At 45.2% G+C, this 24,614-nt stretch overlaps 1 protein-coding gene across 1 annotated transcript in view; it reads left to right on the forward strand.

Annotated features, from left to right (window-relative positions):
* LOC120026496 (cAMP-specific 3',5'-cyclic phosphodiesterase 4D-like) overlaps positions 1 to 24,614 on the forward strand; it is a 164,594-nt gene that overhangs the window by 123,520 nt on the left and 16,460 nt on the right. The window contains exons 6-8 of the mRNA XM_038971376.1: positions 2,587 to 2,699; positions 22,350 to 22,443; positions 24,407 to 24,588. Coding sequence (XP_038827304.1) covers positions 2,587 to 2,699; positions 22,350 to 22,443; positions 24,407 to 24,588 — 389 coding nt within the window. The remainder of the gene's footprint in view (positions 1 to 2,586; positions 2,700 to 22,349; positions 22,444 to 24,406; positions 24,589 to 24,614) is intronic.

Genomic DNA, 24,614 nt, shown 5'->3' on the forward strand with positions numbered 1-24,614 from the left:
TGACGTCATAGGAGATGTTGTCAGCAAGGACAGAGGACCCCTCTTCAAGAGGACCCCTGTTTTTAAGCTTCTGAAACCCCCCAGCCCAGCCACTGACTGTCTGCACAGCCATTTGAAGGACAGAGAGAGAGAGAGAGATGCTATTGACGTCAGAGGAGATGTTGCCAGCAAGGACAGAGGACCCCTGCTTCAAGATGACCCCTGTTTTTAAGCTTCTGAAACCCCCCAGCCCAGCCACTGACTGTCTGCACAGCCATTTGTGCGAGAGAAATAAATATATAGAAAAGGGAAGAGAGATGAGGAGAATGCAGAGAGGGGGAGAGAAACAAAGATGGTGATGGAGACGCAAGCAAAGGCTAAGAGAAAGGAGGGATCCAGAGACAGAGATGCATTTTTGTTTTCTACTCTGTCTCTTTGTAGCTCTGTCCTCCTCTCACTTACTCTTTCATTGTCCATCACATGAGTCACAGAGAGGTTACCCAAACACTGTGCAAGCCCATGACATCACATCTACAGGCAGACATACTGAACACAAGGTGCCATTCACAGAGTCAGCCTAGCATACTGTAACACCAGCACCACAACCTACAGTTAAGAACAAATTCTTATTTACAATGACCCCGGCCAAACCCAGACGATGCTGGGCCAACTGTGAGCCGCCCAATCACGGCCAGATGTGATGCAGCCTAGATTCTAACCAGGTACTGTAGTGATGCTTCTTGTACTGAGATGCAGTGTCTTAGACCACTGCGCCACTCAGGAGCCCCATAAGCAATATATATATATATATATATACACAACTTAAAACAACTCAACACATAGCAGCATTAATATGTTTAGCAGCGTAACTAAGCTCCACCACAAATCTTCGATTTAGAACATTTCCAGATGACTAGAGCGTTGTCTGCCCTGATCCAGGATTAGGTAAAAACACTGGGAATATGTGGCTGAGCGGAAATACCCCTGCATCATTTCCTAATGAGGATTAATCATGAGGAGATTCAGCTTGACTGACTACTATTCATAATCCCACTGGCAGAATACTCTCAGTGAGTGTCTATGTGCGTGCTTATGTGTTTGTCATCATGTTTTCATAGTCAGAACCACAAGTCATATAGTCATATCACTGATCCAGAACATGATTGGATAGGTTAAATCATGGCTTAGTGATTATGTCAAGGAAGGGAAGAAGGAAGGATGCGAAGTCTTCGAACAGGACATATCCATCAACCTTAACCGTTAGATACTAACCTAACTACAGATTACACCAACTATACACCAACTTTAACCATTGGAGGGGGTTCAGTAGACATCTGACCCTGTATCAGTGGTTAGGGGCTCAGATCTGAACCTGTGACTCCAGTCCAGTCCGGGTAGTCTGTTACTCCAGTCCGGCTCTTCTTGTGTGCTGAGCAGTGTTTTCACAGGAAGCAAGCGTTTTCAACTCATGCTTTTTGAGTCAGCCATCTCTCCTATTGACGTATTGCTTTAACCACAGTCAGACCCGCTTGGACATTTCTCTCCATCTGTCTGACCGTCCATCTGTCTGTCAGAGCAGTGGTCATCGTCATTGTGTCATCGCTGCAGGGAGGACAGGGGATTTGAGACAGAAAATAAACTCAACCGTGGCTCTCTCTGTGTGTGTGTGTGTGTCTGTGGGCTACGAATGGGGTTCTCTGTCTTTAGAGGAGGAGGTGTGTGTGTGTGTGTTTGGAAGGGGGGTCTTGGCTTTGTCTTAGACTTCTCCTTTGTCGATGACTCCTCATCACGGTAGGCTGAGGAAGTTTTCCTGTTTTTCCTTCTGGATATCCCTGGGAAGAATGTTGATCATGTAGAGATGTGTGAGATGGATTTTCCTGCTATCCCAAATCTGGGAATCCTCTGGGTTGGATAGAGCACAACTCTGTCCGGACCGTCGAAAGATTTGTGTGTAGGCGTTGGAATCCATGTGTGTTTTTTGGTTTTCAGCTCGTGGAGCATGGGGGCTGCGCTTTCCCATCAGGGCTTTTGCAAGGCTGGACTCGTTTAGTGTGACACTGTGGAACTTCCCCTAGATGTTAGAACTGTGGATTCTAGAACTGTATGTTGTGGATTCTAAAACGTCTCACTCTGGATTGTAGAATGGTCCATTGTGGATACCAGAACTACACTCTGTGGAACTTTCTCTTCTTGGGATTCTAGAACTACTTCTACTACTACTGTAACTACTCTCTGGAGGACTGAGAGAGGGACAGAAGGGTGATTGTTGACACTTTCAGGGTTATGAAAGATACTTAGCTACAGCCAGAGACCATCTCAGAGACAAGTATTTTCCCCTGTTCAATATCTCTGTGGGGAAGCTATCATCACCGTAGACACTTTTTGCTCTTCAAGCCCCTCTAACCATGAAGAGTCACCTATGCATCCACTCTGGCAACCCGGGCATTGCACTCGTCTATGGCATCACCACCGACGAAACGCAAGAGATGACATCGCACACCCCTGTCAAACGCCTCAAAACTGACCACCACCACTCACCACCCCTACCTGTCCCCGTCCCCCTACCCCCTGTTCCCCTTTCCTCCGTCCCCTGTCTCCCCCCTCCAGAGGAGGCCTACCAGAAGCTGGCCACAGAGACGCTGGAGGAGCTGGACTGGTGCCTGGACCAGCTGGAGACCCTGCAGACCAGACACTCTGTCAGCGAGATGGCCTCCACCAAGGTATGACCACTATCTAACTAATTATTACTACTCAGACTATCTAGACAAGACCACTATCTAACTAATTATTACTACTCAGACTATCTAAACAAGACCACTATCTAACTAATTATTACTACTCAGACTATCTAAAAGTCTTTGAGTGAACTGCCATAGGTCTGTGGGCATGACGTTGGGTAGTGGATTTGGTTTTGAGATAGCGCTTTACAGTAGACCTACAGGGTCTGGGACCAAGGTCTATGTCTTAAAGTGGGATGGAGAGGAGGACACAGAGTGTGATCATGAGTGCCCAGTCACATCCCTCTCTCTGAGCCCAATTAAACACTGAGATATAAAGAACATCAGCACCATCATGAGATATACCACATAACACAACTACAGCCTACGGGTATAACTCAAGTTAAAAATCTGACCGTTAAAAATATCCTGCATATGATATTACACCACCCATATGATATTACACCACCCATATGATATTGTTACACCACCCATATTATATTACAACACAACCCATATGATATTACCCGACCACCCATATGATATTACACCACCCATATGATATTACACCACCCATATGATATTGTTACACCACCCATATTATATTACAACACAACCCATATGATATTACCCGACCACCCATATGATATTACACCACCCATAGGATATTACACCACCCATAGGATATTACAACTCAACCCATATGATATTACCCAACCACCCATATGAAATTACACCACCCATATGATATTACTATACCACCCATATATGATATTACCCGACCACCCATATGATATTACACCACCCATATTATATTACAACACCCATATTATATTACAACACAATCCATATGATATTACCCGACCACCCATATGATAGTACACCACCCACATGATATTACACCACCCATATGATATTACTACACCACCCATATGATATTACACCATCCATATGATATTACTACACCACCCATATTATATTACAACACAACCCATATGATTTTACCCGACCACCCTTGTGATATTACACCACCCATATGATATTACACCATCCATATGATATCACACCACCCATATGATATTACAACACCACCCATATTATATTACAACACAACCCATATGATATTACTTCACCACCCATATAATAATACCCAACTACCCATATGATATTACTGTACCACCCATATGATATTACCACACCCATAGGATATTACAGCATCACCCATATTATATTACTACACCACCCATATTATATTACAACACAACCCATATGATATTACTTCACCACCCATATAATAATACCTAACTACCCATATGATATTACTGTACCACCCATATGATATTACCACACCCATAGGATATTACAGCATCACCCATATGATATTAACTGACCACCCATATGATATTACTTCAGCACCCAAATTATATTACTACACCACCCATATGATATTACCCGACCACCCATATGATATTACTTCAGCACCCATATGATATTACAGCACCACCCATATGATATTACTACACCACCCATATGATATTACAGCACCACACATATGATATTACTACACCAACCATATGATATTACTACACCACCCATATGGTATTACAGCACCACCCATATGATATTACTACACCACCCATATGATATTACTACACCACCCATATGATATTACAGCACCACCCATATGATATTACTACACCACCCATATGATATTACAGCACCACCCATATGATATTACTACACCACCCATATGATATTACCACACCACCCATATGATATTACAGCACCACCCATATGATATTACAGCACCACCCATATGATATTACTACACCACCCATATGATATTACTACACCACCCATATGATATTACAGCACCACCCATATGATATTACTACACCACCCATATGATATTACTACACCACCCATATGATATTACAGCACCACCCATATGATATTACTACACCACCCATATGATATTACAACACAACCCATATTATTTTACAGCACCACCCATATTATTTTACAGCACCACCCATATGATATTACTACACCACCCATATGATATTACAGCACCACCCATATGATATTACTACACCACCCATATGATATTACTGCGCCCATATACGCAGTGCTCATTTAGTGTACCAGACAAAATATTCACAGAACTTAATTTAATCTATGAGTTAAGAAATACTTCCTAGTACAACTGCACTGCACTCAATACCTTTCACCTATGAGCTATTCTCTTCTTGTCCACAGTCACATGACAGATATGAAGGTTACAGGTGGACATATTGTTGACTATCATGCAGAGGATGAGGTTCGTTGGAAAGCAGAAAACAGTAATACTGCTGGATGAATCCCTTTGTTAAAATGGGTGTTTCAAGTTGAATGCCATTGTTAAAATGGGTGTTTCAAGTTGAATGCCATTGTTAAAATGGATGTTTCAGGTTGAATCCCATTGTTAAAATGGGTGTTTCAGGTTGAATCCCATTGTTAAAATGGGTGTTTCAGGTTGAATCCCATTGTTAAAATGGATGTTTCAAGTTGAATCCCTTTGTTAAAATGGATGTTTCAGGTTGAATCCCATTGTTAAAATGGGTGTTTCAGGTTGAATCCCATTGTTAAAATGGGTGTATCAGGTTGAATCCCATTTTTAATATGGGTGTATCAGGTTGAATCCCATTTTTAATATGGGTGTATCAGGTTGAATCCCATTGTTAATATGGATGTTTCAGGTTGAATCTCATTGTATATATGGGTGTTTCAGGTTGAATCCCATTGTTAAAATGGGTGTTTCAGGTTGAATCCCTTTGTTTATATGAACATGATTACAGCACTGCTGTCTTGGGTTAAACCACTTCCTGCTCAGTCCTTTACATGTGGCTGCTTGTTGATGCTGTTAGGTAGCTCGACTCTCCAAGTGTACGTCTCTTATGTCTAGGTTATGTACTTCCATGAGTAAATGTTCAATGTATTGTTAACCTGTGTGTTCTGCCCTGGGAGCAGCTAAGTCAGACAAGCTGCCCCACAGTTGCTCAGCTACAGTAGCAGCATGCAGGCAGGCTCTTGGAAAGCTTCTCACTTAGATCCAAAATGTCAGTCGCAGGGAGCCAGTCTCAGGCAGATGTTTTGTACACACGGTAGGCAGGCTACAGTACATGTACGTGCTGGATAGGGAACCTAAGTGGGCTAGCGTTAGCCTAGCGTATCCTGCTCTGCTCTCTGGCATGGCTCCGGAGACTGCCGATAAGTCTGGCATGGCTCCGGAGACTCCAGCTGATAACATTGTGATGTCATCAGTATGCTCGACCGTCTCGATGAGGAATGAGGGACAGCTTAATGTGTTTCTGTGTGAGTACCAGGTACCTGTTTGTAACGGTGTGTGTGTACATCTTCTGGGGAACTGTGTCTGAGGGAATGTGTGTGTAAAGAAGGCTTGTTGCTGTTTTTATCAGGTTCTGGTTTGACCTCTAGCTTGCACACAACTGTTGTTATTCCAGCGAGGGATGCCGTCTGTGGTGTGTGTGTGTGTGTGTGTGTGTGTGTGTGTGTGTGTGTGTGTGTGTGTGTGTGTGTGTGTGTGTGTGTGTGTGTGTGTGTGTGTGTGTGTGTGTGTGTGTGTGTGTGTGTGTGTGTGTGTGTGTGTGTGTGTGTGGATGTCATTCCTGTGGGTCATCCAGATGCTGAAAGTAGCAGCCGTGTGTATGCTGAGATGTGTTTCCATGTTTTAAATACAGCAACACATATATATATACCTATCAATGCAACAACTTGTATTAGTCAGATTGGAAGATAGAAAAAACGTACAGACCAATGTTGTTATGGCTGTGTGTGTGTGTGTGTGTGTGTGTGTGTGTGTGTGTGTGTGTGTGTGTGTGTGTGTGTGTGTGTGTGTGTGTGTGTGTGTGTGTGTGTGTGTGTGTGTGTGTGTGTGTGTGTGTGTGTGTGTGTGTGGATGTCATTCCTGTGGGTCATCCAGATGCTGAAAGTAGCAGCCGTGTGTATGCTGAGATGTGTTTCCATGTTTTAAATACAGCAACACATATATATATACCTATCAATGCAACAACTTGTATTAGTCAGATTGGAAGATAGAAAAAACGTACAGACCAATGTTGTTATGGCTGTGTGTGTGTGTGTGTGTGTGTGTGTGTGTGTGTGTGTGTGTGTGTGTGTGTGTGTGTGTGTGTGTGTGTGTGTGTGTGTGTGTGTGTGTGTGTGTGTGTTGTGTGTGCTGCTAGACTAAAGGTCATTGGACCGATGCCAAGTATAGACACAACTGGAGATGCCCGTCACGCCTCTTAGAAGACACTTTTAATGCCAAGCAACTTACATTGCAGAGAGTTCAGACATTTTGTAGTATGCGTATGTGATCTCTGCGAGCATTGAATCCATGACCTTGCTAGCACCCTGCTCTTATCAAGTGGCCACACGGGGGCCATGACCCTTCTTATTAAATATACAATTCTGCCATTAACAGTCAGTGGTAGAGTTTATTGTTAACCTTTTATTTCTGTATTATATTTCCTGTTTCTCTGTCTGTGTAGGCTCTTTGTGCACCACAAGTGTAGCAGGTAGCCTAGTGGTTAGAGCGCTGGGACAGCAACCCGAAAGGTTGCTTGTTTGAATCTCCAAGCCGGCAAGGTGGAAAAATCTGCCGTTCTGCCCTTGAGCAAGGTAGTTAACCCCTAGAACACCTGCTCTCTGGGCGCTGATGACATGGATTAAGGCAGCACCCCGAACCTCTCTGATTCAGAGGGCAGGCATTCAGTTGTGCAACTGACTAGGTATCTCCTTTCCTCACCTAGTGTTTGAACATTGTTGTCTTTTCTTAAAGCATCTGCAGAGTCCGTTATCAACAATTACATGTTCCCTCTTTTTTTTCATGCCCCCATGCTTACACAACTGTGTATGTGTGTGTGTGTGTGTGTGTGTGTGTGTGTGTGTGTGTGTGTGTGTGTGTGTGTGTGTGTGTGTGTGTGTGTTTCTGTACTGTCTGTGTTAATGTACAGTATGTGCCCATATGTGTCTCTGTCCGCTTTCTCTCTCTGTCTCTCTCTCCGTCTCCCAAATGCGTGTGTTTGAGTTATCTAATCCTCTTTGACCACAATCAGCCCCCTTGTTGTTCCGGTGGGGACTGAGGGCTTTTCTAGGTACAGATAGAGAGACCAGCCTAAACACTGGTCTCTTTGTATGGAAACACCATGGATATCAGCCTAAACACTGGTGTCTTTATACCGAAACACCAGGGATATCAGCCTAAACACTGGTGTCTTTATACCGAAACACCAGGGATATCAGCCTAAACACTGGTCTCTTTATACAGAAACACCAGGGATATCAGCCTAAACACTGGTGTCTTTATACAGAAACACCAGGGATATCAGCCTAAACACTGGTCTCTTTGTACAGAAACACCAGGGATATCAGCCTAAACACGGGTGTCTTTATACCGAAACACCAGGGATATCAGCCTAAACACTGGTCTCTTTATACAGAAACACAAGGGATATCAGCCTGAACACTGGTGTCTTTATACAGAAACACCAGGGATATCAGCCTGAACACTGCTCTCTTTATACAGAAACACCAGGGATATCAGCCTAAACACTGGTGTCTTTATACAGAAACACCAGGGATATCAGCCTAAACACTGGTCTCTTTGTACAGAAACACCAGGGATATCAGCCTAAACACTGCTCTCTTTGTACAGAAACACCAGGGATATCAGCCTAAACACTGCTCTCTTTATACAGAAACACCAGGGATATCAGCCTAAACACTGGTCTCTTTATACAGAAACACCAGGGATTTCAGCCTGAACACTGGTCTCTTTATACAGAAACACCAGGGATATCAGCCTAAACACTGGTGTCTTTATACAGAAACAACAGGGATATCAGCCTAAACACTGGTCTCTTTATACAGAAACACCAGGGATATCAGCCTGAACACTGGTCTCTTTATACAGAAACACCAGGGATATCAGCCTGAACACTGGTCTCTTTATACAGAAACACCAGGGATATCAGCCTAAACATTGGTGTCTTTATACAGAAACACCAGGGATATCAGCCTTAACACTGGTGTCTTTATACAGAAACACCAGGGATATCAGCCTTAACACTGGTGTCTTTATACAGAAACACCAGGGATATCAGCCTACACACTGGTGTCTTTATACAGAAACACCAGGGATATCAGCCTTAACACTGGTGTCTTTATACAGAAACACCAGGGATATCAGCCTAAACACTGGTCTCTTTATACAGAAACACCAGGGATATCAGCCTAAACACTGGTCTCTTTATACAGAAACACCAGGGATATCAGCCTTAACACTGGTCTCTTTATACAGAAACACCAGGGATATCAGCCTTAACACTGGTCTCTTTATACAGAAACACCAGGGATATCAGCCTTAACACTGGTCTCTTTATACAGAAACACCACCTAATCCTGAAATCCTTTCGTTGTTTACCATTGTTCCTGCATGTCATGGTAACTCTATGGACTCCCATTCAAGTCCAGGTCTCTAACCCACCAAGGACTAGTCTCCTTGACTGTTATATCACATTCTCCATGATACACTATGTATGTGGAATTGAGATGTTCAGCTTTGTGTAGTTGATGCCAGTTATCTTGTTTTCGTGGTCATGAGATGGACTTGACACTATTGTAATTGTAGGTCATAAGCATTCTTCTATCTTCCTTGAAGCGTTGACTTCTAAGTCATGATGTTGTTGGTGGCATTTATTTAGTGTTCTTGGACATGTAGTAAGCTACGTTCCTATTGAAGCCAGAGATGGGAGAGATGTGCTCAACTTAATTGTAATTGTAGATACAAGCATTTTTCCTTGAGACTTTTACAGTTGCTTATTTTGGTCTAAATGGTTGAAATGACCTTTAGAATAGAAATCATTAGATGAACGTAGGCACGTTATATGTTTGTGTGAAATGTGACTGTGTGGGTGTGAGATGCAGTCCTCCCTCTCTTTCACCCTTCAGTCCTCTCTCTCTTTCACCCTTCAGTCCTCTCTCTCTTTCACCCTTCAGTCCTCTCTCTCTTTCACCCTTCAGTCCTCTCTCTCTTTCACCCTTCAGTCCTCCCTCTCTTTCACCCTTCAGTCCTCCCTCTCTTTCACCCTTCAGTCCTCTCTCTCTTTCACCCTTCAGTCCTCTCTCTCTTTCACCCTTCAGTCCTCTCTCTCTTTCACCCTTCAGTCCTCTCTCTCTTTCACCCTTCAGTCCTCTCTCTCTTTCACCCTTCAGTCCTCTCTCTCTTTCACCCTTCAGTCCTCTCTCTCTTTCACCCTTCAGTCCTCCCTCTCTTTCACCCTTCAGTCCTCTCTCTCTTTCACCCTTCAGTCCTCTCTCTCTTTCACCCTTCAGTCCTCTCTCTCTTTCACCCTTCAGTCCTCTCTCTCTTTCACCCTTCAGTCCTCTCTCTCTTTCACCCTTCAGTCCTCCCTCTCTTTCACCCTTCAGTCCTCTCTCTCTTTCACCCTTCAGTCCTCTCTCTCTTTCACCCTTCAGTCCTCTCTCTCTTTCACCCTTCAGTCCTCTCTCTCTTTCACCCTTCAGTCCTCTCTCTCTCTCACCCTTCCTTTCCCCCTTTTTCCTTTCCTTCGTTTTCTTGTTTATGTTTTTCCCACTGCGCTGAGAATGTGCCTGGCGTACCGGCATCACTCTGCACAGCTGCATACTGATGAAGGCACACACACATACACACAGTCACACACATACACACACTCTCGCTCGCTCTCTCTCTCTCCCGCAGACACACACACTGTGCTCAGACACACACACACACACACTGCGCGCAGACAGACAGGCTTAGGCATGTGCCACACACCCCACCTCGGCTGCAGACCCGCATGCTCACCCATGTTACCATGGAAACCATGTCGTCAATTCAATCCCGGCTCTGTGTTAAAAGAGAGAGAGAGAGATAGCTGTGTGTTTATTTGTGTGTGTGTCTGTCTCTCTTAGCAGGCATTTTAAATATTCCACATAAGGTCACAGGTTGATTATACTATCTTACTGGAAACTGTAACATAATGTACCCTGGATTCCAACTTAACTCATCTAGCATATACATGCATCACCTGCCATAACAGAGATGGCTCAACTCCTTCAGGGGCTTAAGGCCAGGGGCTTCCTGGTGCCAATGAGGAGAGGTAAAAAGAGCAGAGCAGAGCAGAGGAGAGGAGAGGAGAGGAGAGGAGAGGAGAGGAGAGGAGAGGAGAGGAGAGGAGAGGAGAGGAGAGGAGAGGAGAGGAGAGGAGAGGAGAGGAGAGGAGAGGAGAGGAGAGGAGAGGAGAAGAGAGGTGAAGAGAAGACAGCAGAGGTGAAGAGAGTTGAAGAAAAGACAGAAGAGGTGAGGAGAGGGGGAGATTGGAAAGGAGAGGAGAGGGGGAGAGAGGAAAGGAGAGGAGAGGTGGGGAGAGAGGAAAGGAGAGGAGAGGTGGGGAGAGGGGGAGAGAGGAAAGGAGAGGAGAGGTGGGGAGAGAGGAAAGGTGAAGAAAAGAGAGGAGAAGGAGGAAGAGGTAAAGAGAGGAGAAGAAGGAGGGAAGGAGGAAAATGTGAAAGAAATGGCCAGTGGAAAGGAAGAGGGATCGTCTGGGAGATCTTATGTCAGTGTGAGGAGAAGAGATGGAGAGCAAGAAGGATATACGAGTCCAACCAGTATGAATAAGAGAGGGAGGGAGGAGCCTTGTCTCATACTGTATGGACTGTAGCCATCTATTCTGTTGTTGTCCTGTCATACTGTATGGACTGTAGCCATCTATTCTGTTGTTGTCCTGTCATACTGTATGGACTGTAGCCATCTATTCTGTTGTTGTCCTGTCATACTGTATGGACTGTAGCCATCTATTCTGTTGTTGTCCTGTCATACTGTATGGACTGTAGCCATCTATTCTGTTGTTGTCATGTCATACATCTTGATATCAGCAGTTGATGTTTGTCATGACAATGAAGAGAGCAGTTTCTAGAGCACTAACACACTGGACCACCAGGCTAGTAGAGAGAGAGAACACTAACACACTGGACCACCAGGCTAGTAGAGATAGAGAACACTAACACACTGGACCACCAGGCTAGTAGAGAGAGAACACTAACACACTGGACCACCAGGCTAGTAGAGAGAGAGAACACTAACACACTGGACCACCAGGCTAGTAGAGAGAGAACACTAACACACTGGACCACCAGGCTAGTAGAGAGAGAGAGCACTAACACACTGGACCACCAGGCTAGTAGAGAGAGAGAGCACTAACACACTGGACCACCAGGCTAGTAGAGAGAGAACACTAACACACTGGACCACCAGGCTAGTAGAGAGAGAGAACACTAACACACTGGACCACCAGGCTAGTAGAGAGAGAACACTAACACACTGGACCACCAGGCTAGTAGAGAGAGAGAGCACTAACACACTGGACCACCAGGCTAGTAGAGAGAGAGAACACTAACACACTGGACCACCAGGCTAGTAGAGAGAGAACACTAACACACTGGACCACCAGGCTAGTAGAGAGAGAACACTAACACACTGGACCACCAGGCTAGTAGAGAGAGAGAACACTAACACACTGGACAACCAGGCTAGTAGAGAGAGAGAACACTAACACACTGGACCACCAGGCTAGTAGAGAGAGAACACTAACACACTGGACCACCAGACTAGTAGAGAGAGAGAGCACTAACACACTGGACCACCAGGCTAGTAGAGAGAGAGAACACTAACACACAGGACCACCAGGCTAGTAGAGAGAGAACACTAACACACTGGACCACCAGGCTAGTAGAGAGAGAGAGAACACTAACACACTGGACGACCAGGCTAGTAGAGAGAGAACACTAACACACTGGACCACCAGGCTAGTAGAGAGAGAGAACACTAACACACTGGACCACCAGGCTAGTAGAGAGAGAACACTAACACACTGGACCACCAGGCTAGTAGAGAGAGAGAGAACACTAACACACTGGACCACCAGGCTAGTAGAGAGAGAACACTAACACACTGGACCACCAGGCTAGTAGAGAGAGAGAACACTAACACACTGGACCACCAGGCTAGTAGAGAGAGAACACTAACACACTGGACCACCAGGCTAGTAGAGAGAGAACACTAACACACTGGACCACCAGGCTAGTAGAGAGAGAACACTAACACACTGGACCACCAGGCTAGTAGAGAGAGAACACTAACACACTGGACCACCAGGCTAGTAGAGAGAGAGAACACTAACACACTGGACCACCAGACTAGTAGAGAGAGAACACTAACACACTGGACCACCAGGCTAGTAGAGAGCGAGAACACTAACACACTGGACCACCAGTTTAGTAGAGAGAGAACACTAACACACTGGACCACCAGGCTAGTAGAGAGAGAACAGTAACACACTGGACCACCAGGCTAGTAGATAGAGAAAACTAACACACTGGACCACCAGGCTAGTAGAGAGAGAACACTAACACACTGGACCACCAGGCTAGTAGAGAGAGAGCACTAACACACTGGACCACCAGGCTAGTAGAGAGAGAGAACACTAACACAAGCTCACCACATACCCCCGTCCCTGTGTGTGTGTGTGTGTGTGTGTGTGTGTGTGTGTGTGTGTGTGTGTGTGTGTGTGTGTGTGTGTGTGTGTGTGTGTGTGTGTGTGTGTGTGTGTGTGTGTGTGTGTGTGTGTTGTGGCGTCAGAGTGGAAAAATGCTAAACTGACCGTAGAGCAGTTTCTAACGCCAACTTCTTTGTCTTTGATCTCAGCTGGCTCCGCACGCGCTTCAACCAACCCAACAAACACAGGGGGTTATGCCGAATGTGTCTTTGCTGGCAACCCATTGGCTAGTTAGCAACAAGCAAACATATGTGACGCCAGAGTGGTTGTTCTACTGCTCCAAAAGGCAACCACAGAGAAGTGGGAAGCACGACGATGTGGTACACTGCTCCTTCTGGTGGCTTTAATCACACACACAGGCCAGTGCCAGCCCAAAGAAGCTTCAGACCCAGTGACACAGGCTTGGCTCCATTCTAGCGAACCACAAAGCCCTGGGGCCTCTGGCTTCGGTTCGACAGGCTACACACTAGTATCAGCTGAGGCCTTATGTTAGACAAGCAACCAAACAGCACTACTGTCTAACGTTGTTCCGCTTTCCTGCTAAAAATGGCTTAAATCCCCGGGGTCGATGTCCGCGCCTCACCATAATATCACCTGTATGATCACAGTGTGTAACAATTCACCACAGTTCTATAAGATATGCACATAACTCCTTTTGATCAAGTGTTAATGAATGGGGATTGTTAATAAGAGTAGCTTCTGTAGCTATACAGTATATTACTGTAATGCTACACTATTCCTTACCATATTCTCTAGAGATGACTGTTTTTTGTATTTAAACTCATTATTTCACTGAAGAGGCAGAGGACGACTGAGTGTGGTGGTGGTTGTGGTGGTTGTGGTGGTGGTGGTGGTGGTGGTGGTGGTGGTGGTCGTCGTTGTTGTGGTGGTGGTTGTGGTGATGGTTGTTGTTGTGGTGGTGGTGGTGGTGGTGGTGGTGGTGGTCGTGGTGGTCGTGGTGGTCGTGGTGGTGGTCGTCGTTGCTGTGGTGGTGGTTGTGGTGGTGGTGGTTGTGGTGGTGGTCGTCGTTGCTGTGGTGGTGGTTGTGGTGATGGTTGTTGTGGTGGTGGTGGTGGTGGTGGTGGTTGTGGTGGTGGTCGTCGTTGCTGTGGTGGTGGTTGTGGTGATGGTTGTGGTGGTGGTGGTGGTGGTGGTGGTGGTGGTGGTGGTGGTGGTCGTCGTTGTTGTGGTGGTGGTTGTGGTGATGGTCGTCGTTGCTGTGGTGGTGGTTGTGGTGATGGTTGTTGTTGTGGTGGTGGTGGTGGTGGTGGTCGTCGTTGTTGTGGTGGTGGTTGTGGTGATGGTTGTTGTTGTGGTGGTGGTGGTGGTGGTGGTCGTCGTTGTTGTGGTGGTGGTTGTGGTGATGGTTGTTGTTGTGGTGGTGGTGGTGGTGGTGGTGGTGGTGGTCGTGGTGGTCGTGGTGGTGGTGGTGGTGGTGGTGGTGGTTGTGGTGGTTGTGGAGGTGGTCGTGGTGGTGGTTGTGGTCGTGGTCGTGGTGGTTGTGGTGGTGGTCTTGGTGGTGGTGGTGGTGGTGGTGGTTGGTGGTGGTGGGGTGTTATATGAAAACTATTACTCCCAGCATTCATGTATTATAGGTTAAGAGCAAGCTATAAACAAACTTCTTAATGGATGATTAGAACTAATCCAGCGTACATTAGCCCCACACTGTGAAATCAGGCTCGCAGCGGACGTCATTCCAATCAATGCTCTCAATCAATAACCCCGTCATCATAATGAAAGGACCAATCCTAATCCTAATCCACGTCTAATAAATAAGAAACTTGTTTATTTAACAGCTTTTTGAGGATAAAAAGGGCTTCCGCTTGATTTCTTTCTGTCTGTGACGACTCAATTGTGAAGTTTAGCTGGGATGTTAGCCTGGCATTATTTTAGCATTAGCCTAGCTTTAGCCTAGTGTTAGCATTTTTACCTCATGATTATTTGGTTGTTGTTTCCTTTCTGGGGAACAGCAATGGTTCCTAGCTAGCATTTGAAGCTAATTGTAAACAGCTTAGTGTAGTCGTAGCATTTCACCACAATCAGAAGAGATAGTTTGTCTACTTTGATGCTTGGTTCAATTTCTTGTTTTCTCTCGAAGCTAACTCCGGTGGTTGTATTGGTGTTGTAGCATAGCGTATTTTACAGCATTGACCAACTGTGCTGCACTCCAGCCTACAGTCCCTCCCTTATGCTTTGCTTTTACACCGTTGTCTTATTTGAGAGCTGTATACAGTATATGGTAATATTCCAAGAGTGTTTGTACGGGGTCTGTACACATAATCCACTATACACACAAGTAGACGAACACAGAATACACTAGTTGTGTCACGATATCAGACCTATCCAGATCATTCATCCCAGACCAAACGGACACTTTTCTACAGCCATTCCCGTTAAAACAACAATCGTTGTGCAGACGCATAATATCTACCAGCATCCCCTTTAAGAAGACACCCAACTACAGTATCATTGTGCTTCGGGCCTAGATAGGCCCTCCCCTTTAAGTACAGTAGAGAGCCACTACAGATCCCCATGGATTTGTTTTACAAATGAGCTCCTCCATGACCCGTCTGTCCCTGTGTGTCCATACATGAAAGGCTGGCTGAGGACCAGAGCACGGGACTAGTGGGTGTTATATGAATAGTGCTGCACTGTTTCCCACCAGTGGAGTCTGCTGAGGGGAGGATGTGTGGAGAGTCTGGAATGGAGTGAATGGAATGGTATCAAACACAAGTGTTCCATTCACTCCATTCCAGCCATTATTATGAGCTGTCCTCCCCTCAGTAGCCTCCACTGTTTTCTACCAACCCCAATCCTTCATTAGCTGTTCATCAAAGACATACACTATATATACAAAAGTATGTGGACACCCCTTCAAATTAGTTGCTGACAGGTGTATAAAATCAAACACACATCCATGCAATCTCCATAGACACACATTGGCAGTAGAATAGCCTTACTGAAGAGCTCAGTGACTTTAAACGTGACAAGATAATATGCCACCTTTCCAATAAGTCAGTTCTTCACATTTCTGCCCTGCTAGAGCTGCCTCGGTCAACTGTAAGTGCTGTTATTGTGAAGTGGAAACGTCTAGGAGCAACAACGGCTCAGCCGCGAAGTGGTAGGCCACACAAATTCACAGAACGGGACCGACGAGTGTCTGAAGCACATAGCTCGTAAAAATCTTCTGTCCTCGGTTGCAACACTAACTACTGAGTTCCAAACTGCTCCTGGAAGCAACGTCAGCACAATAACTGTTCATCATGAGCTTCATGTAATGGGTTTCCATAGCCGAGCAGCCGCACACAAGCCTAAGATCACTATGTGCAATGTCAAGCGTCGGCTGGAGTGGTGTAAAGCTCATAACCATTGGACTCTGGAGCAGTGGAAATGCATTCTCTGGAGTGATGAATCGCGCTGGTAGCCCGACGGACAAATCTGGGTTTGGCGGATAACAGACAACGTTACCTGCCCAAAACTGTCAAGTTTGGTGGAAGAAGAATAATGGTCTGGGGCTGTTTTTCATGGTTCGGGATAGGCCCCTTAGTTCCAGTGAAGGGAAATCTTTACGCTACAGCATACAATGACATTCTAGACAATTCTGAGCTTCCAGCTTTGTGGCATCAGTTTGGGGAAGGCCCTTTCCTGTTTCAGCATGACAATGCCCGCGTGCACAAAGCGATATCCATAGAGAAATGGTTTGTTGAGATCGGTGTGGAAGAACTTGACTGGCCTGCACAGAGCCCTGACCTCAACCCCATCAAACACCTTTGGGATGAATTGGGAGTCCATGCCCCGACGAATTGAGGCTGTTCTGAGGGAAAAAGGGGTGCAACTCAATACTAGGAAGGTATTCCTAATATTTTGTACACTCAGTGTATATAGTAGTGTGTATAGACATTATGGACACTATATGAATAGAAATTATGTGAACAGCGGTAGTTATATAGGATGAACAATGACTGGAATACAATATATACATATAAAGTGGGTAAAACAGTATGTAGACATTATTTACAGTGGTTTCTGAGAATATACTGTACATTTTAATTACTGCATATTGTAAGACTACATATAATGCTTTATGTGGCATATACTTCACACAATGCATTGTACACTAGTGTAAAAGTTGTTCCTCTTCTCAGCAACAACCACTGTGGTTGATTCTTATAGTTTCAGAGGATGTGCGTCACTGATCTTCAACAGCTGGCTTTTTTCTCAGTGAGCTGTGGATTTTTTAAGCTCGTCCCCTTCTCGTAAGGGGCTAGGTTTTCTCACTTTTGACACATTGTGAAAGATAGTAGTAGTAAATCAAATAAAATGTTATTTGTCACATGCACCGAATACAACTGGTATAGACTTCATAGTGAAATGCTTGCTTACGAGCCCTTAACCAACAATGTAAAGTTTATAAAATAGTATACAAGAGGAATAAAATAAAATACACAAGAATGGAGCTATATACAGGGAGTACCAGTACCAGCTCAATGTGAGGCTATATACAGGGAGTACCAGTACCAGATCAATGTGAGGCTATATACAGGGAGTACCAGTACCAGATCAATGTGGAGCTACATACAGGGAATACCAGATCAATGTGGAGCTATATACAGGGAGTACCAGTACCAGATCAATGTGGAGCTACATACAGGGAGTACCAGATCAATGTGGAGCTATATACAGGGAGTACCAGTACCAGATCAATGTGAGGCTATATACAGGGAGTACCTGTACCAGATCAATGTGGAGCTATATACAGGGAGTACCAGTACCAGATCAATGTGGAGCTATATACAGGGAGTACCAGATCAATATGCAGCTATATACAGGGAGTACCAGTACCAGATCAATGTGGAGCTATATACAGGGAGTACCTGTACCAGATCAATGTGCAGAGCTATGAAGTATTTTAGATAGATATGTGCATGAAGGCAGGGTAAAGTGACTAGTCATCAGGATAGATAATAATACGAGTTAAATAAAGAACAGAGTAGAAGCAACAAATGATACGTGTAAAAGTGTGTGTATGTAATGTGTATGTATGTGTGTTTGTGTGGTGTCGGTCTGTGTGTGTGTGTAGTGTATGTGTTTTGTGTGGGAGTGTCAATGTGTGTGAGTAAGTGTGTATATGGTTTGCATATATAGTCTAGTAACAGTGCATAGGGTCAGTGCAAGATAGAGTCAGTGCAGATAGTTCAGGTACCATTCATTGACTATATAGCAGTCTGGCTATTTAGCAGTCTTATGGCTTGGGGCTAGAAGCTGTCTCGGAGCCTGTTGGTCCGAGAGCCGATGCTCTGGTACCGTTTGCCGGATGGTACAATAGCAGAGTGAATAGTTTATGGCTTGGGTGGCTGGAGTTTTTGGTACATTTTTGGGCCTTCCTCTGACGCCTGTTATAGAGGTCCTGGATAGCATGGAGCTCGACCCCAGTGATGTACTGGGCTGTCCGCACCACACTCTCTTGCGCTTTATGATCAAGGGGGTGCATTTGCCATACCAAGTGGTGATGAGAACTTTTTGAGGATCCGAGGGCCCATACCAAATCTTTTCAGCCTCCTGAGAGGGAAGAGGCTCTGCCGTGCCCTCTCCATGTTTTGTCCTTAGTGATGTGCACGCCAAGGAAATTGAAGCTCTCGACCCGCTCCACTGCAGCCTCGTTGATGTGGATGGGTGCTTGCTCTCCCCTCTTTCTCCTATAGTCCATGTTCAGATCTTTGGTCTTACTGATGTTGAGGGAGAGGTTGTTGTCCTGGCACCACACTATTAAGTCTCTGACCTCCTCCCTGTAGGCTGACTCACCGCCATCGGTGACCAGGCCTACCACCGTTGTGACGTCAGCAAACTTGATGATGGTGTTGGAGTCGTGCGTGTCCACGCAGTCGTGTGTAACAGGGAGTACATGAGGGGACTGAGCACGCACCCCTGAGTGGCCCCCGTGTTGAGGATCAGTGTGGCGGATGTGTTGTTGCCTACCCTCACCCCCTGGGGCCGTCAGGAAGTTCAGGATCCAGTTGCAGAGGGCGGTGTTTGGTCTCAGGGTACTTAGCTTAGTGATGAGCTTTGTGGGTACTATGGTGTGGAACGCTGAGCTGTAGTCAATGAACAGCATTCTCACATAGTTATTTCCCCTTTTGTCCAGGTCGGAGAGGGCAGTGTGAAGTGCAATTGAGATTGCATCATCTGTGGATCTGTTGGGGTGGTATGTGAATAGAAGTGGGTCTAGGGTGTCTGAGATGATGGTGTTGATGTGTGTCATGACCAGCCTTTCAAAGCACTTCATAATTACAGATGTGAGTGCTACAGAGCAATAATCATTTAGGCAGGTTACCTTGGAGCTCTTGGGAACAGGGACAATGGTGGTCAGATTGAAACATAGGATTACAGACTGGAACAAGGATAGATTGAAAATGTCTGTGAAGACACCTGCCAGTTGGTCCACATGCTTTGAGAACACGCCCTGGTATTCCGTCTGGCCCGGCTGCCTTGTGATTGTTAACCTGTATAAATGTTTTGCACACATCGACCACGGAGAGCGAGATCACACAGTCATCAGGAAAAACAGTGGCTTTCACGCAAGGCACAGTGTTATACTCCTCGAAGTGAACCTAAAAGGCATTCAGTTCATTTAGCTCTGCTTCGCTGGGTAACTCATGGCTAGTAGTTGTAGTAGTATACATTAAGTTTACTCTGTCTTGTAAGTGTTCACCAAGACTATTGCCATATATACACACTGCTGATATCTCACCTGAGTAAATACACATCCATTTGGACACCAAGATGAGTCCTATAATTAGACAGATGCACTGTGAGGACACCAAGATGAGTCCTATAATTAGACAGATGTGCTGTGAGGACACCAAGATGAGTCCTATAATTAGACAGATGTGCTGTGAGGACACCAAGATGAGTCCTATAATTAGACAGATGCACTGTGAGGACACCAAGATGAGTCCTATAATTAGACAGATGTGCTGTGAGGACACCAAGATGAGTCCTATAATTAGACAGATGCACTGTGAGGACACCAAGATGAGTCCTATAATTAGACAGATGTGCTGTGAGGACACCAAGATGAGTCCTATAATTAGACAGATGTGCTGTGAGGACACCAAGATGTCCTATAATTAGACAGATGTGCTGTGAGGACACCAAGATGAGTCCTATAATTAGACAGATGCGCTGTGAGGACACCAAGATGAGTCCTATAATTAGACAGATGCACTGTGAGGACACCAAGATGAGTCCTATAATTAGACAGATGTAGTGTCTTCATTTTGACTTCATTATGTATTCATGTATTCCACAGAGAAAATGGAACGCCAGATGAAGAGCGAGTGCTCTCGCTTCCATTTGGTCTCGATGGCCTCTGATTGGTTAGCTCTCAGCGGCGGGCTGATGCGATTGGGTGAGAACCCAGGCAGGTGTTGACAGGGGTGCAGTCTTCCTCAGACGTGGCTAGCGTCGTCTCCACAGCTACGTTAGGTCATCTCTGAAGAGCTAGTGGGAGATGCAGCTGACTACTGTCCTTCTAATGTAGCTTTTTGTCTAACGGACCTGTCGGACCCATTCTATCCTGTTATTCCTCATTGGAACCTGTTATTGATAATACTTTATAATACTTTTTTATAGCCAAGCCTAAATTATAGTGATTTCTTTGTCTTTTTTGGACACTCCTGTTCTTGCTACTTCTTTATCCAATCTTGTTACTAACCCCTGGGATTATTTGCCTTTATTTGCCTGGGAAGAATGTGTTGATTATTCCATCAAGGCCCTGGAGACACTACTATATGGATGATGCCATGATTGATTGTATAACGATGATTTGAGGGAAGCCTTTTGCATACTTGTTTTGGATCTATCCATCTTTCGGACTCTTTACATTTGATTGACTGCGTCGAAAAATGCCGGAGGCAAACTACTTACGTTCTGTGTCATGGGGATACATAAAGGTATGTTGTCCATGATGCTAATTTTGAATTCAATAAAATTCAGTGCTGAGTTCATTAGGCACCAAATTGAAGAATACAGAATACAGACTAAACAGGGAGAGACAACCTGAACTACCTGGTCCAATAAGAAACTCTCATGTTTTCCATCATGTGCCGTAATGAACACGACCCAAATGGCCAAGCTTATGTTAAAGCTTGTAGGTTCTCCTGGCTGCCTTTGGATTATGTCTATTCATTTAGTGTTATTCCAATCCCTTGAGAGAAGGGTTTACTTTACTAATTTGTTAAAGTGTTTTCATCAATGCAGTCATTTTCATTTAGGCCAAAAGGGTAAATAATGTGACATCGTTGTGATGATCTGTGATGTATGTACAGTAGGAGAGATTGAAGATAGCAGTAACTAGTGCAGGAACTAGTCGTATTTCCACCTCAGCATTGTGTGGGAATTTGTTAGCCATATTGTATAGATTTGTTTATGCAAATGTACTGTGGGTAGACTTACGTATTTAGCTGTTTTGTTGTTGAGGACGAGCTGCCTACTTGTCTCTCGCAAAGTCATATGGAAATTGCTGTGCTCAAACATGAAAGAAGTATCACACTCCAGTCATTGGTGAATAGTATGTGAAATAAGGCAAAAATAATAGTTCCGCAGAACCGCATCCTTAAATCAAACCAGACATACTATCTGAACTATGTCTGCAGTTGCTACTCGCAGTATCTGTGAGAGTCTGCTGAAAGTGCCTGAACTTCATAATGCATGGTAAAAACATCCGATAATGACAGAAAGAAAATATCATTATATTCCATCTAAGCAAGTCTCATTGAGATCAAAAGTCTGTTATTGTTTCCCATTTATATACAATGTCATGTATGCGTAAGAGTAACACTTTCTTTCGCCCTCTCTCTTTCTCTGTCTCTCTCTCTTTCTCTGTCTCTCTCTCTTTCTCTGTCTCTCTCTCTTTCTCTGTCTCTCTCTCTCTCTCTCTCTCTCTCTCTCTCTCTGTCTCTCTCTCCCACTCCATCTCTCTCTTTATTTCTCTCTCTCACTCACTGTCTGTGTCCAGTTCAAGAGGATGTTGAACAGGGAGCTGTCTCACCTGTCTGAGATGAGTCGCTCAGGGAACCAGGTCTCTGAGTTCATCTCCAGCACCTTCTTAGGTAAGACTGGCTGACCTTGCTGTGTGATTTTCAGTATTTATAACAACAAGTTCAAGTCGAATCAAAGTTTATTGGTTGGGTACACAGTTTAGCAGATGTTATAGCGGGTACAGCTAAATGCTTATGTTACTATCTCCTGACAATGCAGTAAAATGGCAAACAGGTACACAAACAATCAATTTACAAAACAAATGAACTGAAAGAACAACAAGTACCAATCCTCCATGGTCCCCAAGCAATCCCCGAGGTTCCCAAACAGTCCCCAGTCTCCAAGGTCCCCAAACAGTTCCCATTCCTCAAACAGTCCCCGAGCAGTCCCGGTCTCCGAGGTCCCCAAGCAGTCCCCATTCCCCAAGGTCCCCAAAAAGTTCCAAGTCTCCAAGATCCCCAAACAGTCCCCAGTCTCCAAGGTCCCCAAACAGTCCCCAGTCTCCAAGGTCCCCAAACAGTCCCTAGTCTCCTAGGTCCCCAAGCAGTCCCCAAGCAGTACCCAGTCTCCTAGGTCCCCAAGCAGTACCCAAGGTACCCAAACAGTCCACAGTCTCCAGTGTCCCTAAGCAGTACCCAAGATCCCCAAGCAGTCCCCAAGGTCCCCAAACAGTCCCCAGTCACCAAGGTCCCCAACCAGTCCCCAGTCACCAAGTTCCCCAAACTGTTCCCCGTCTCCAAGGTCCCCAAACAGTCCCCTGTCTCCAAGGTCTCCAAACAGTCCTCAGTCCCCAAGGTCCCCAAACAGTCCCCAGTCACCAAGGTCCCCAAACAGTCCCTAGTCTCCAAGTTCCTCAAACAGTTCCCGGTTTCCAAGTTCCCCAAACAGTCCCCTGTCTCCAAGGTCTCCAAACAGTCCTCAGTCCCCAAGGTCCCCAAACAGTCCCCAGTCCCCAAGGTCCCCAAACAGTCCCTAGTCTCCAAGTTAAACAGTTCCCGGTTTCCAAGTTCCCCAAACAGTCCCCTGTCTCCAAGGTCCCCAAACAGTCCCATGTCTCCAAGGTCTCCAAACAGTCCTCAGTCTCCAAGGTCTCCAAACAGTCCTCAGTCACCAAGGTCCCCAAACAGTGTCCAGTCTCCAAGGTCCCCAAATAGTCTCCAAGAGACAAGTAAAGAGTCTCAATCACTCAGTCCACAAATTTCCCCTGAAACTGAAACTCCCAATCCCCAAAAAGCCTTAAAATCATATGGGTACAACAATCCATTCTGTTTTATTAAAAGCTACCATGGGCGACGTGCATGTGTGTGTTAGATAGTTAATAAGGGCCAATCCTAACTTGAGATCAGTGTGCGCTACTCAAGTCCCCAATTGACCTCAATAGAGGTCTGTGCATAAGAAAGGGCTGCTCTGCCCTGTTTACAACACGATCAACAAGGCAGGTCCTACAGGCCCTAGTTTTGTCACACCTGGACTACTGGTTCATCACTACTTGTATTTGTAAGAAATATTGACTTGTTGAATGCACTGAGCTGTCTGTTTACACTACTAGCACACAACTCAGACACCCATACATACCCCACAAGACATGCCACCAGTGGTCTCTTCGCAATCCCCAAGTCCAGGACAGACTATGGGAGGCGCACAGTACTCTATCCCACATCAAGTAACTGATGCAAGCAGTAAAATCTGATTAGAAAAACACAGATAAAAATACACCTTTGAAGAGACACACACACAGGCACAGGCCCAGACACACATCTACATTGTAGATATGTAGTAGTAGAGTAGTGGCCTGAGGGAACACACTTAATGTGTTGTAAATTCTATTGTGTAATGTAATGCTTTTTTTTTTTGTATTGTATATAACTGCCTTAAATTTGCTGGTGATCCATAATGAATACAAATACATGATTAGGGGACAATGTGATCTTAAGTTAGGATTTGGCCCTAAAAGCACAAAATAGGCCCCCAAAAAATCCCTTTGTGTATTGTCTATTGCTCCTCTAACTATTTCCTCCTTCTCTCTCCCCCCAGACAAGCAGCATGACGTGGAGATGCCATGTCCACAGACGCAGAAAGAGAGGACGGACAAGAAGAACGCCAAGCCCATGTGTCAGATCAGTGGCGTGAAGAAGCTGCAGCACAGCACTAGCCTCTCCAACTCTAATATACCTCGCTTCGGGGTCAAAACCGACACAGAGGACCAACTGGCTACGGTGAAGGAGCTTTTTGACTTTATATT

The sequence above is a fragment of the Salvelinus namaycush genome, chromosome 31, assembly GCF_016432855.1.
Source record: "Salvelinus namaycush isolate Seneca chromosome 31, SaNama_1.0, whole genome shotgun sequence".
Classification (NCBI taxonomy): domain Eukaryota; kingdom Metazoa; phylum Chordata; class Actinopteri; order Salmoniformes; family Salmonidae; genus Salvelinus; species Salvelinus namaycush.